Below are 16240 nucleotides of genomic sequence, written 5' to 3' on the forward strand. Positions count from 1 at the left end.
TTTTCCTCCTCCTTCTCCTCCTCCTCCTCCTCCTCCTCCTCCTCCTCCTCCTCACACAAACCCTACGGCCTCCTACTAGGCCTCCCGACTCCCACAATTATGCATTATGCTCCGGTCTCGAGGACGTTGGCCGAGCGGAGGACGCGAGATTACCATGAAGTAAAAGAACGGGCAGTGCTCTTAAGGAAGGTGAGCGCACTTGTGAAAAAGGCGTTCCAAGGCTTACCAATAGATAGTCGCATTAGATAGTAAATTAAGCGCACTCGAGGAGCTTTTACGGTTACGGATAATGAAGGAGTCGCGGCCGTCTCGGCTTCTCGAAATTCGAAAGTACTTGGGCCAAGTCCGCTGGAAGCCCCAGACGCTCACACGTTATCCTCACCTACGCTCTATCACACGTACTACATGGTGCATGCCGATCCTTTATCAATATTCCTATTACAATTGATTAACAATGACATTATTTATTAGAATCGGGCCGGTCGTGCGACTATCAATTATTAATTATCGCTACTATTTTATGGATGTTACGCTACGATGTTGTATATGCGATCGAATTAAAGCTTCGTTTGCTCATATGATATTGACCGTTTGTTGTATATAACCTCATATCGTGTATAAAGAGCGTAATGCATATATTTCACGATAAGGTGAAAGATCGTTAAATGTTAATTGGTTAACTGGCCGGTGAGAAATTTATTAACATAAACGTAGCATTAGAGTAGTGATTATTCCTCGTCGGCTATTGCATTGACCGATGACAATCATATAATTCGCGTGTCCTACAAAAGGGCGAGCGAGCAATGATTATAAGGCATTTTGCGGAATGAAGCTCTCGGTAATTAATGGATCGAGTGAATCGTTAGTCCGATATGGAGATGAAAAATTTGAAATCTAATTCATGCCTAATGTTATATACCTAATGTTTTATCGCGTCTTTGAATGTTCTGCTTTCCATAATGGTGGTGGCTATATCATATTATCAGTGGTGACCTATAAATTTGACAAGTTATTACGTACTAAAACTCATGCATAATATATTTTAAAGCCGCACATTGTTACTATCCTACTTTCGCTCCTATATCTTTATATATTTTCAAAGTACCTCGATTTATCTCAAAAAGCGTTGACATATTTATTCAAAACATTTACAAAGATATTACTTTGCATGGAAAAGGCATGAAACGCGTAAATATAGAGGTTAACGCGGTAATAAGAACTAATTTTTAAAATTAAGATATTACATTTTTTCAATTTACCTAAAATAAATGTCATTGAAAGATATTGTATTTTTACTTTATTCTACAACTAAAACATAAATCCTCATGGTTAAGATAGCGCAAGTGAAGCAACGATTTTTTGCATTCGCATGTACATTTTTCGTTTTTCAAGATACATATAAAATTTAAGACAATAAATAATTACATAGAAATTAAATTTCCTTACAAATACCAATAAACATTTATAAAAATCAAAAGAAATTTAATACAAAAAAAAAAATAGTATAATCAAGCCAGATTACAAATAATGTACTATGATGATTTATGTGATTTGTCTCTCTCTCTCTCTCTCTCTCTCTTGTTTGTTTGTTTGTTTGTTTGTTTGTTTGTTTGTTTGTTTGTTTGTTTGTTTGTTTGTTTGTTCGTCCGTGTTTGTGTTTGTTTGTTTGTTTGTTTGTTTGTTTGTTTGTTTGTGTGTGTGTGTATGTTATGTTATTATATATTGCATTGAATTAACAGTTAATATACAAATCTTTATAGAAAATTTTAAAAGTTACTTTAATAATACAATTTGAAATATAAAGACAAGTCGTATTAAAGAAAAAAATATTTCGTTACGGCCTATAAAAATACTTAATATTAAAATATTTCAAAATTTTCTTCACAATTTGGCTTCAATTAAGAGGGAAAGGTACATTAAAATAATTCTATAACATCGGTATAATACTAAAATATTAAAAAATATTAAATAATATTTTTACCGTAAGTCATTATTGTAATACATCTTTAATGTTTTTAAGACAGTTGATAATTTCATAAATTATTAAATGTTTATAATGGTCTAATTAAGAAATTAATACACGAAATTAATATAATGTAAAGATTTTTGTTTTCACCATCAATTCACGACATTAAAAATCGGCTATAAATTATATTTTAATGTTATATAATAATTTAATTACCTTATGTTGCTTAGTAAAGCATAAAGTAAGAAAATTAAACACAATATAAAAAATTATGCTACGCTTTGGATATTTTAAACCAATCGAGATAACAGAAGAAAAGTATTAAGAATTTAACTCCATCAACCATTTTTTTTCTTCTTCATTACGGTTATATTTTATTTTACCCTTGGATTAGATTTTTTCTTTTTTCACCCTTAGTTCAATGAATAAGAAAATAAGAAAATAAAAAATCGTTTAAGCCTGTTCGTATTACTTTCTATACCTAATAATATCGCCGCCGAGATCTTATCCGGAGGATTCACGGTAGATTTCAATTTTATATTAACGCGAGATGAGCTCCTAACGAATCTCGCATCTACTCAATTTTCTTATCTCGATTGTCTTCTCGTTTGATCGGCGGATATCCGCCTTCACCGGTCGTACTCTGCAAGCACACATTTACCTTACTTATTTTCCATTCAACATGTAATACTTGACGTGGATAAAGCGCCGGATGCTCGGATGCTGCGCAATGTATGTAAGAAAGCAGATCATAAGCGTTCTAAACACGATTTATTGGGAAAATTTATTCCGTTATAATATTGAATGATTAAGCAAACCTCGCTCAACGTACATCGCACGCACAATCATAAATCATGTTCATCGTTTATTATAAACATGACGATCAATTTAATAATACTTACACATCCTCCTGCGATTCAAGCATTTGAATTGTCGGAATTCAGCATTGACAAAGAATGTATATTCGAGTTGAAGGATGATAGATAATGATACGACAATTTGACAATTAACAATGTTATATTTAATTGTTTCTTATTTAATGCAATTTGTAAAATTTAATAAGCCATGTTATAACCGAAGACGCAGATAACTCGACAGATAGAAAAAATCTTTGTCAATAGTTTGCGGTATGACAAATCCTTGCAATTACGACGTTTTGCAGAATTTTATTTTTTAAATTTGTAAAATTCTCCAAGTAATATTTATTACAGAGCTTGAATCATTAATATTCTCCAAGAAAATAAAATATTCGATCGACTAAAATGATTACAAAAATCTTTCTTTTTCTTACATTAAATGCTCTTATCGTAAAAAACAATTATTTAGTTAATCGAATGGAAGATGTAGGTGATATCTATCTTAAATAACTCCGTAATTTCGAATTAGAAAACAAAGAAAAATAAAGTTCTCTCTCTCTCTCTCTCTCTCTCTCTCTCGTTTCTTGTTTTTACCATTTTTTTTTCTTCTCCTCTTTGTACGAGTCACTCTCGATTCCGATAGTAAAGGAGATAGAAAGACAGTTGAAAATAAAAGAGCACAAAGTCGTTATCGCGTTTGTAAGAGCACGTGTCCTTATCTTACGCCCCGTCAATAACATCCGAGGAGTAGTCATACGCCAAGTTTTACGCCAATCATGCTATCGTTATTTATCTGTGCGTCCCTCTCTACACTAGCACCTTTTGTTTTTAAGCGCCTCCGAATGTATCGCAATTATCAAAGACAGAGAGAAGAGCCATGTTTTTGGCCCCGATTCTCTCTCGCGGCATCACAATCAACTTTTCCCCTTAACGTCCAAGTCTCCTTTATCCTCCATTCCTCCAAACAAGTCAAGCAGCCTTATTCCCCAATAATAAAGAAACGTCAGTCAGGAATGAGCGATAATGAAGCGCAGCGTCGGTAGCCAGGAACGTGCGCTTTTTAAACTTATGACGCATAAACGTAACGGATAAGACATTTATTTAGCGTTGCTCGAGTAAGTGACGCTTCGACCAAAGCGGCCGTACTTCTTTCTTCGGCTCGTTTCGTTTCTCATTTCGCGTGCCGATGATTCAGCACCGGCTTTTGGGGGCGAGAGTGAGGAAGGTCGCGGCTCGTAAATCAAATTCACGACTCGCGCGTGCACGTAGCCGATGTCGGTGCTCGATAAGGATGATCCGTAGTACGCGACGGCGTCGTTGCCTCGATCAAACTCCCGAGCAGTCGATAATAAAAAAGATTTTAACGTAACGATAGAGGGTATAAAGCCGCGGGGACTCCGTCGCTCGATACATCGTTTGCCAATAATTTTGGCGTTCCAAGGTCGGAGGTGATAAAACTATGGCACGCCTGGTGAATTCGCGACCCTTTCCTTCCGAAATCGAGCAACGCTTCTTTCTTATCCGCTTTTCTCCCTCATTCGTCCTCACACGATCGGCTGCTCTATCCCCCGGATATTCCCGGATCTTATCCCTTCCCCAGCTCGCGCTTATATCTCGACGGCTTATCTTTCTATCCTGTCTCACCGTGCACTCGATGTTTGTGAGAATTAACGCGTACCGAAGGGAAAAGAAACGCGTGCAGGATGGAAAAGAAAAGGAGCAAGAAGAGAGTCGCTACTACTCGTTTGCTTCGCTCTTTCCCGCAGTGATCCTCTTTCTTGCATCGTCTCGCTCCTTTTGCCCTCGGAATGCCCAGTTCATGGACATTTTCTCATTCGTTATTGGTTCCAAGTTGTTCATGTTCCTTTGGCTTTGTCCATAAAAATATTCTACGATAGTTGATTGCCAATTTGCTCCTCGTTTGCCGGACTCTTCATAAATATCACGCACTTATCCTTTCATTTGCCTTTTATACCGTCTTTTCTTTCTATCGTCCTCGTGGATTTACATTAGTCGGTATAATTTATCGTCATCGGTTATTTTACTGCGTGTGGCATACGCGTTTTATTTCATGAATTCCCAAGACGAATTAATCCATAAGAGTAATAGGTTTTAAAAATTATTGCCATTAATAAGGATTCGTTTTTCTTACTCTTACGAAACTGTTGACCATATAATTGTAAATTAAAATTTGGAGCTCAGAGAGAGAGAGAGAGAGAGAGAGAGAGAGAGAGAGAGAGAGAGAGAGAGAGGGGGAAACTTAAGTTCGAACGTAGTAAAAATTATGTTCTATCTATGGATTTTATAAATAAATTATTGAACAATAAGCCTCGGAAGCTGAACGGGTGGCGTAGAATTTCTACGGATTAAATCTAGGAATTTTAAAACTTGTACCTCTGACTCTTCGCATGTAAAGTGAGCTTGGCAAACCGATTCTTAGATAATTAAATTTCGTCAAAAAGGGCTCAAATTCTCAAAATCACTCATATTAATTTCCTGTGCGTTGAATTTTATATTGTAATGGATATTTTGCTACGGCAATATATCACGACATTAAAGATCTTTCGAGTCGCAGATCAGTCAGTACTCATTATCACCAATAAGCCATGCCGTTTAACAAATATCACAGGCAAAAAAGCAAATATGGTAGTTCGAATAACGTACTCGCAATGGACATTCTCGTGTCCCATATCCGTCATACGTTTAAATATTACCCTTTCATATAATTTTTAAGAGAAACCTTACAATTATTAATAGACATATTATTACTAACTTATTAAACATTATTAAATAGACTTCGGTGTGCGTGGATTAGCTCGTATTTTATTTGAATACTTCAGTTGAAAGTTAAATGTTTGATTGTGGGTATGAAATCTCAAACAGACGCTTTAACGTCTGATGTTGGAGGAATTTCTATTGCGGGTTTGAGTAATTAAACGCGCAATGTGCATAATGAGCATAATGCAGAAAACATAGTGAACAATAAGAAAACTCCCATCGTTTCCATCATAGTAGGAGCGACAAACTTCAACAAACACAAAATAAGGACGATTAAACATCTCGACATAGATATTCTTCAAAGTTTAGTTAAGGACAAGTGAAAAGGGAAATTATTATAAATTGAGTATTTATTTTTAAACATTCAAGAACTTGTTAGTGTCTTGTATAGTAATTTTTTTTTTTTTTAACAGTCATAAAAGTATGATCGATGTCGCCAATTTATAAATCTTTAGACAATTTTTAAATCTATTAAATATAAAATTTTATTCGTCGATAATTATATTACAGAAACTTAAATATAATATATTACATATATACATATGTAAATAAGTATATTATTACAAGTAATTAATTAGTAATTAATTAATTAATACAATTGGCTTTAATAATTTTTTTATATAAAATTCTATACTGACTCACTATAATAATATATATTTTATTATACAGGATTTCTATTATACATAGTATTTACTATATATGACAAATAAAAATATTTGTTATATATGAATTAAAATTATTCTGTTTTTTTTTTTTTTTTTTTTTTTTGATTGTTGTATACACGAAAGATTACTGTGTGATAAGAAATAATTTTATATGTTAGAAACTCAATGTCATTATAAGTTTCTCATTTGAATATCACATCATCCATTTATAGAAACTAATCATTCGGTTTTATATTAGATTTCCTTGTTAATAAAAATATATTGTCATTAAATAATGTCATGTTGGTTTTCATTGCTATTCATACACAAAATAAGTTTTCAATTTTATTATTTTATCGGTAAAGAAATTATTAATTCTTACTATAAGTCAAACTAAATTCATAACTAAAAGTATCGACTGAATATTTGCCATTGTAAAAATAATTTTTTTATACGATTAATCATAAATTTATTCAATGTCATAATTGGGATTTTATTCTTTTTAATTTAATAGATACGAGAGATCAAAGTTCATAATTTAAAAATTAAAAGCCCGTAAGTTGGCGCATTATATATAAATGCAATTAACCATACAAATGATTTTTACAATAGAATTGTTTTTCTACTTCAAAACAATTACTTCTTGAATATTTCAATAAATTATGTAGCTGTTATATTAATAAATATAAAAATTATTACAACTGTATTGTATAATGAAATTAAATAGTATTTTAATCTATTTGTTGCTATAATTAATATTCTTTTAAATAGACATTGATTTATTCTTTATCACAACTACAATATTATAATTAATATATAAAAGTAGAGTTAAACATAAAATAAATACTTATTGAAATTTATTATGAAACGTAGAAAACAATTGGTACCGTTATCCTTTTTTTTTTTTTTTTTTTTTTTTTTTTTTTTTTTTTTATAATGTTGTATACACGAAAGATTACTGTGTGATAAGAAATAATTTTATATGTTAGAAACTCAATGTCATTATAAGTTTCTCATTTGAATATCACATCATCCATTTATAGAAACTAATCATTCGGTTTTATATTAGATTTCCTTGTTAATAAAAATATATTGTCATTAAATAATGTCATGTTGGTTTTCATTGCTATTCATACACAAAATAAGTTTTCAATTTTATTATTTTATCGGTAAAGAAATTATTAATTCTTACTATAAGTCAAACTAAATTCATAACTAAAAGTATCGACTGAATATTTGCCATTGTAAAAATAATTTTTTTATACGATTAATCATAAATTTATTCAATGTCATAATTGGGATTTTATTCTTTTTAATTTAATAGATACGAGAGATCAAAGTTCATAATTTAAAAATTAAAAGCCCGTAAGTTGGCGCATTATATATAAATGCAATTAACCATACAAATGATTTTTACAATAGAATTGTTTTTCTACTTCAAAACAATTACTTCTTGAATATTTCAATAAATTATGTAGCTGTTATATTAATAAATATAAAAATTATTACAACTGTATTGTATAATGAAATTAAATAGTATTTTAATCTATTTGTTGCTATAATTAATATTCTTTTAAATAGACATTGATTTATTCTTTATCACAACTACAATATTATAATTAATATATAAAAGTAGAGTTAAACATAAAATAAATACTTATTGAAATTTATTATGAAACGTAGAAAACAATTGGTACCGTTATCCTTTTTTTTTTTTTTTTTTTTTTTTTTGATTCTATGTTTTATAATCTAGTATAGTAGTCCTTAAGCCTCTACAAAATAACTTTTCCATTGTTTTCAATTTTTACAAGAAACTATACAGCTTTTTATACAACATTGAGATTAAGATTGTAAGAAAATAATTGTTATTTGTGAGATTCGTCAACGTCACAATGCCATTGATCGAACAATAATATAAAAATCAATTGCTTATTCCAAGCATAATATTAAAAATAACCAAAAAAAAAAAAACTTGCAAATATCATTTGATGAGCTAGAAGAAAATTTTTTATATTGTTTATACGATGAAACTATATTGAAAATAGGCCAAGTTAATGTGTTAATTGCAACGATGAAAAGTAATTTTGTAATAATAAGTAATTTTGAATGAATAAAAGGATTCTTGAAATTTCATGAATGAAATTAATTAAATTAATTAAATTAATAAAATTAATTAAATGCATGAAATGTCGAATATAATGAATGCTGTTAGCTTTTTAATTGTTACTTAATAAATTCAATTAGTAAAACGATCTTAAAATGAACGAATTACCTCTCTAGTAATACATAAATTATTTATTACTAATATCACATAGATAAGTAAAAATAAAAAAATTGAAATAATTGAAAAAATACTTGTTACGTTTCGCTTGGCCATTAAATTTTTTGAAAAACGTTAAGCAATAGTTTGATATTTGATACTCTTTCATTATGTAAATGTGTTGGTGTTAATGAATTTAATGCCAAGTTGACTGGCATTATAATGCAGTTTGTGTGTAATGTTCCGCAGTGGAAAATAAATAAAAACTCTTTGTTTAATTTTTTTCTCAATTAATGTATTTTATCATCGTAAGTCTATGAACACTAAGAAAGCATTTGGGGCGGATACGCGTTCCGCTCTCGGAAGAGATGCTTACGAACTATTGCTCTTTTTGCTGTTGTCACCCAGACTTCCGGAAGGAAAGAAACACATCGATGAGTGGTGAAAAATGACAGAATAATAGTTAGATAAGAATGTAAGCGGCGTAGAGTGAAGTGAGGAAAGGTGGGGCTACGTTTCTTTTATTTAAAAGAACATCCGGAAGGTATAAAGAAAGAGAGATAGTAGGCAAGAGTGAAAATTAGAGATAGAGAGAAACGGCGTGTGCTCGTGTACAACTATATTCGTCGCGAGATCATTGTTTTTCATTACTTTAGTATATTACTTTTGTCACTTAAACTGATTTCCCGACTATTTATTCTCAAAATTTTCAAAATCATTCAAAACATTCCCCGATCGCTGTTGGTCGTCGCATAAGGCATATTACACTCAACGCTCTCCTCTTTAGCTTCAAGTAATTTCATACACTGTCTTTTATTTATACTTTACAATTAATTATCTGAAACATATAATAATACTCGCTGCGCATCTTCGGGACGTAATGCGCAATACGTACTTGTTTAAAAAAAAAAAAAAAAAAAAAAAAAAAACAAACATAGAATAAATGAAATCAATAAAACTTCGATCGATAAAATGTCCACAACTATATGCTCTTTCTTATTTTTGTACTATTACGACATGTCCGCGAGGGCGGCGACCTACGACGATATAAAAAAAAAACAAAAACAAAAACATAAAAAAAAAACAAAAAAAAAAAAAAAGCTGTCCTCGCTCAACCCGCTCAACCATTGTGCGCACTATCATCTCTCCTCTTCCGTACTTAGTCTTTCTCCTTTATACAATGATACAATAGAACGGTCAGGCTATCGCAAGGAATCAAAGTTTCAGAGCTTTGCGAGTCCTTCACTCTCGGCGTACTCGATCGTATTTTCATCTCCTTTATAGTTAAATTTCTTTATTTACAAACACTCAAATTACTCTCTTTTTAATTTTTCTTACATCGCTAGATTTTCTCGCATCGTACAAGGTAATACTTATATTACGGATATAATCTTCTACTTATGTATAACTCGTATGGATAATAATAAATGTAAAGGTATTGAAATAAGATCTCTTGTGATAAGAAAAAATGGAGTTGGAGGGGTAGGAGGTTGGAGAGGGTGATAAAGCTTAAGGTTATGAATTCATACTAATAATCGTCATCGCTTTATGCGCTATTTTTTCAATCTTTTCTTATTTACTCATCGCTTCGTAGTAATTTTCTATATATATATATATATATATATATATATACACATACATATATATATATAAACCATAATTACACGCTGATGTATATAAACGCGCAGAAGCGCCTTGTCACAAGGACGCGTTTCGATGCGCGCTAAATAATAATTACTTTATTTATTATCATTTAGTATCACATTGCGTTCACTGTGTTGTATATTATTATATGCTGGCCGTTTGCTTTGCCTGAATTTCGAGAATATGGTTATTCGCGATATTGTCCATCGTTGGACTGTTGTCGAACCTCGTTGAGCTCAACCTCGAAAGTGCGAAACAAAACAAAAACAAAAAAAATTTCGTTTGGTTGTCTTTTATCTTATCTTTCATTTCGTTATTATCCAGAAGTGAAGAGAATTACTTTACAACAATCCGCAATCGTATCGTTCGTAACGCGATTGTGACATTCATGTTTCTGCTATAGAAGTTCAAACGCAGATGAACAATCATACCGAACCAACTGCATATTTGATTCGCCAGCGAGAATTTACGATTACACGTGGTAAAAGGAAAAAGAAAAATAACGAACTGAGCCACAATTCAATGAGTCGATAGTCATTGGAGCGTTTATGTATAAAAGTTTTAGCTGTCGATGCGCAAATTTGTTATCTCGAAATCAGGCAATGATACAGGCGATCTCGAAAGTGTACCCGTTTTATACTTTTTACTTCAACAGATACGGAAATAAGTTTTGAGCGAGAATCAAAGTAAGATAAGCAAGTTTATTCGTTTCTCCTAAAAGCGCATTGGCTGCGAATGGTAACGTAAAAGTGTGCGTTGAAAAATTATTATGGGAGGAGGGGAAGAATAAAAGAATAAGCCTACGCTCGAGTGGCTCTACGAGCGTATCTTTGGTGTAACTGCTTCATTAATTAATTATTCATCCTGCAAAAGAAAAGGATACTTGCCCTTTGTAAACAAGCATTGTTCTTTTTTTTTTTGTTTGTTTGTTTGTTTGTTTGTTTAATTGTTTTCTTTTTTTTGTTGTTGCTTTTTCTATTTTTGTTATTAACGTTGCGTTTGATTGGGGTAGTTTGCGGCACTAATGGACTTTTATCATCTCTCGGACATGGACATCCACACATCAACTGAAGTAAAATTTTTCATTTTAAAATTTTTTCCCTGAGGAAAATTTCACGCTCTCCATACTTACATGCTCATTAGGAATGTTTCGTATGCTTATATCTGCCTCGAGGAGAGAAATTTTTTTCAACAAAAAATATCGAAACATTTTCGATTTATTATTAATGTTATTGAATTTTTTTTGTTTTTTTTTTTAATTTTTTTTTTATTTGCATTTTTCTTTTCTTTTTCACCAAAAAGAGAACGATGAGCATGAATTTATCGTATATCAGGCGTATGCGCGAATGACATTAAAAAGACAGAAAAACGAGGCCGAGCCCTTCGAGGCACCAAATTAACAGTTCAATAATATTTTTCTTTTACGAATTTTTTTTTAAATTTTTTGTTGTTTTTTTGTTGTTGTTTGTTTGTTTGTTTTGTTTTGTTATGTTTTGTTTTGTTGTTTTGTTTTGTTATGTTTTGTTTTGTTTTGTTTTGTTTGACCTGACGACCCGCGTCAATAATCAAAATTTAAGATAAAAACGCAAATTTATAAGTTCAATGCGACTACCTACGACTCACTTCTTTTTATTCCTTTTTCTTTCTTACAGAATGCATGTAATGCAGTAGAGAGAACAATAATGTTCGACGACACTTATAATTGTGCATTCCTTTCATTACAAAGAAAAAGTAGAGTCCATTCATCCTTCCATTATTGCGTAAACTAATGATCATTTGCACTATTGATTTACGGCAAACAATCGCAGCTTCTACAAAAAAAAAAAAAAAAAAAATTATTCCTAAACCAATTTGTTTAATTATTATTTTCTTTTTCCTGACCAAGAAAGGAAAAGAAGGCAAAACTTCGATTTTAACTAGTTTTTCTCTCTATCTCCTTCTCATTTCTCATATAATGTTTCATCTAAAAACGCTTAAGCCTATGAACACATGAAATCACTGCCCAATCGACCAATTTGGACCCATTTGACAAGGCACTCGAGTCACAACGTTGGAGGAGTAATGAGAAGAAATTTGAGAGGAGGATAAAAGCACAAAGTTCTTTGCTAAGTCTCCAACTGTACAAAAATAATCGTGAAATATCATTTGGACACGACGAATGTATAACAATCTCTCTCTCTCTCTCTCTCTCTCTCTCTAGCTCTTCGTTCTTTCACATGCGCACGCACACACACACACACGCTCTCTCTCTCTCTATCTCTCTCTCTCTCTCTCTCTCTCTCTCTCTCTTGCAAGTCTCGAGACGCATCGTGTGTCATTACGCATTTCTTTTATAATTTTTTTTTACATAAAAAAATTTTGTTCGAGGCGATTGTAGGCAGGCCGCTAAAAGAGCTAATTCTAATAACTGTTATTCGGTGGAAATTCGGTTGGTCCCATTGCAAGTGTAAAATAAATAACAACTCGTACATTCTCCTATCGTATGTAACACTATATACACAAAAGACAAAAAATAAAATGAAATTATCGTTATCCATATCTAAGAATAAAAAAAAAAAAAAAAAAATGATAATAATAATAGTAATAATATTAATAATAATAAAAATGGGATAGAAGGGCGTTGTAATTCGCTTTAATCGGCTATAAGTCCGATGAGTAAAATGATCGGCTGGCAGGAAGAAATGCTCCTCTGTCGCGATTAAGCGGTTATTGTCCTTGGTTACGATCTGCACAATCATCTGGATTGCCATTAGGATCTTTATGCGGACGGTTTTTATGAAAACTCCTCTTCTTCTGCTTAGTTATGCGTTTTTTTATTAATGATCGTCACGAAGGCCCACCCGATACACCCCGCCGTCGTCGAATCGTCGCGACAACGCGGCTTAACCACCACACGTATTATCGATGAATTGCATCGTTGGGTGTGTGCGTGCGTGTGCGTGCGTGTATGTGTGTCGGTCAACGCATTCGAGCCCACTTGTCAAGGATCTCGATTGTCATTGTTAAAACTAAGTCACAACTAATTAGCCGTACGAATCAATACCATAATCAGTATTGTTATCGTTGTTGTGTTGTAATTGAAGTCGTGGAAAATTTTGGATGCTTCCCCTTAGGTACGATGGATTCAGCATTAATGGTACTAATAATTGTGCGGTGCTATTGAAAATCCAATTCATCGCGTAGGCGGCGGATGGTATTGTGACGAGTGGACAGAGTTGATTGGCGTTTGGGCGCAATCGCGAGCTGTGGAATTCCGAAGCACTTTAAATGCACAATTTGAGTGTACATTGTGTAGGTAAGAGGAGCAACCACCATCGGGCAATGCGCGCCCACCCACGCGTCAGCCGATAATTTTAATCAGGATGGTAATAATCGAGGGCCAGGTGACCGGAGGAGACGGGGCGTCCCATGAAATCGCGAATCCATGTGCGCAAGGGTCGGCTGTTGTGAGGAGGTGAGAGGCCGAAGGTAACGAGACCGGATCGGGTCACCACCACACGCTGATTGGCCTCGTGGCTCGGACCTCGGCCTCGGTGCTCTCATCGCGAAATCGAGAATCCGGTGAGATCGGCGAGCCCCGGGCTCGTTCGCTAGTCGTGCAGGTTCTTGCTAAGTAGGAGACTGTTGTGCGGGCCGGATAGGTGCCTGATGAGCTCCGACTGGCTGTCGAAGCTCAAGGAGCAGAAGCAGCAGGTGAAGGTGTTGTCGGGTGCGGCTATAACGCCCCGATGTACCGAACAGAGGTGCTTGAGTAAGTGGGCCTTCTGCTTGAACATGGCGACGCAGAGCCGACAGGCAAAGGGCTTCTCGCCCGTGTGGACGCGCAGGTGAGTCTTGAGGTTCCAGGACATGCCGAACTGCTTGCCGCAGTATGTGCAGCGGTATTCGCGCACCGGCGTCGACTTGGGCGAGTCCTCGGAGGTGGGGGCGGTTGGTGCCCGAGATGGGGGCAGCGTCCACGCGCCCCAAGGCGGCTCGAGGCCCGCAGCCGTCGTCGGGTCCGCCGACGGTGGCCGGTGGATTATAATGGGCGGCGTCATCGACCTGTCCTGCTGCAACAAAGTCAAGTCATGAGACACGCGTGTCTGTGATTGTAGTGATGGTACCGCTGATGGTTGCGATGCCGTCAACGATAGTACGAGCGAGGATGACGGTAGTCGCGAAAGAGGGAGCAGGACAATTGTTATATGGGTAAACATTGTAGGCAATTGCAGGCTCCTTCGTTAAAAAAAAAGAAAAAAATAATAATAATAATAATAATTGAAAAATAATTTTGTACTAGCGATAAGATTGTGATGCGTGAAGAACTAAGACTTTTCCTAATTATTATATTTATAATTATAAAAACAAACGGGATCGATTGTACGTTTCGATTGGTTACATTATTCGAAGGAATTATTATTATCAATTACGAATACTATTAGGAATTACTATTATCAATATCTTTTGTTGATCACATCCACTAATTTCCATTAATTTTGCTTTACTCTCTCGATATTTATCATTAATTATTTTATTATTATCACGAAGAGACAATAGTTAATTGTGGCAATGATTTTTGTATATACTTATTATTAATGTTAATAGCCTGAGAATTATGTTGATTACAAAAGAATTAAAATTTCATAAGGACTCGCATTTAATACTTTTCAATTATTCTCTTATCTATATTACTCAATATTGGCCGACCGATACCGCAATTCATTTGAAAGGAATTGGTTTAGTTTTTTCTTTTTTTTTTTTTTTTTTTTTTGACATTTTTCAAATTATAGGATGACCGATAAGTTTAATTCCCCATAAAGGTGTGGGAATTTACATATTGACTGTTGGTAGTCGCGTGATCAATCGAGTTAATCGACATATATCAACATTTCATCTTAACTCGCTTATAATATTCTCAAAAGTATCAGCCAAAGCTCAATGACAATTAATATTAAACATAAAAAGCAACGACCAATTAAACATGCGATTACTACAGCAATCCAGTGTAAAGATCTTTTCGTCCAACCGGGAAGTGTATACGGTTGCCGCTCGTCGGGCGCAGAGCAAAGCATCAATCAAAAAATAAGGAAGAAGCGATTGATTTGCGGCTCGTTTTTTGTTTGTTTTTTGTTTTGTTTTTGGCCCATAACAATGGCGGTAAATTTGCTCACTAACCACCGTATATACATTTATCGCGCTGATCAGACGTAAAGTCGCACAGCAATGCTATCGGCACCCCATGAACATCGCGTTGAGTATGCCGAGAGCATCGTCATCGTCGACTCAATGAGAGTTGGCGAGCCGAGTGGCTGTGCACGAAAGCGAGATCGGACGAAGTGAGATTGAAACGAGGCCACGCGTCCGTCCGTGTATCCAATCGATAAGCCACCATCACGACGGGGCCCGTGGAGCTCGATGCAAGGTCAAAATAAAGCAAGAGGGCCTTACCGGGTAGGGCGGCGCCGAGACGCTGAGGGCGTGCGGCGCCTGGAGCCTCCGCGGTGTCTCGAAGCCGGCGTTGAAGGGCACGAAGGCGGGATTCTGCGCAGGCGCGTTATGAAAGCCCGGCCTGCGCTTCCTGTGGGGCGTGACGACGTAGGCCTCGGCCGCCGGTATCGGCAGCTCCTCGGGCTTCCGCTTCGTCGTCTCCAGACCAAGGGCGAGCCGCGCCGCCAGCTGTCTCCTTCGCTCGTCCTGCTCCTCCAGGGACTCACGTCTTTCGAGCGGTGTCTTCTCGTGCCGGAAGCTCGACCTTGGAACAGCCAATCGCACCAGGGCTTAATAATCGCGTTATAATCGCTCGATAACCTCACGACGAAAGCCCAAAACGGCAAGAGTCGTCTCCTACGCAACGCCACACCGCTTTACTCCACTTTCACCTTCTTGGTTCAATCACGATCACCACGACCATCACCACCAACATTATTACCACCTCCAATCGCCAATCATCGGCTTGGCTTCTCTATCCATCCGACGTCCTTTTAATATTTGCTTAAGCCGCTGGAGGCTTATAATATTATAATCGGCTGGCCGCGTGTCGCTTCGCCTTCTCAATAATCGTATCGACATACCGGAGATGAATCGCTCAGCTTCAGCTCTCTTCCCCCCC

At 35.1% G+C, this 16240-nt stretch overlaps 1 protein-coding gene across 1 annotated transcript in view; it reads right to left on the minus strand.

Moving 5' to 3' along the window:
- Nucleotides 1–13635: 13635 nt before the first annotated feature.
- ken (zinc finger and BTB domain-containing ken and barbie protein) overlaps nucleotides 13636–16240 on the minus strand; it is a 31041-nt gene continuing 28436 nt past the window's right edge. Inside the window, exons 6-7 of the mRNA XM_011506143.1 lie at nucleotides 15580–15877; nucleotides 13636–14201 (exon numbers count right to left, since the gene is read on the minus strand). Coding sequence (XP_011504445.1) covers nucleotides 13740–14201; nucleotides 15580–15877 — 760 coding nt within the window. The 3' untranslated portion in view covers nucleotides 13636–13739. The remainder of the gene's footprint in view (nucleotides 14202–15579; nucleotides 15878–16240) is intronic.

The sequence above is a fragment of the Ceratosolen solmsi genome, unplaced genomic scaffold (genome assembly GCF_000503995.2).
Source record: "Ceratosolen solmsi marchali unplaced genomic scaffold, CerSol_1.0 scaffold7, whole genome shotgun sequence".
In the NCBI taxonomy this organism is placed as follows: domain Eukaryota; kingdom Metazoa; phylum Arthropoda; class Insecta; order Hymenoptera; family Agaonidae; genus Ceratosolen; species Ceratosolen solmsi.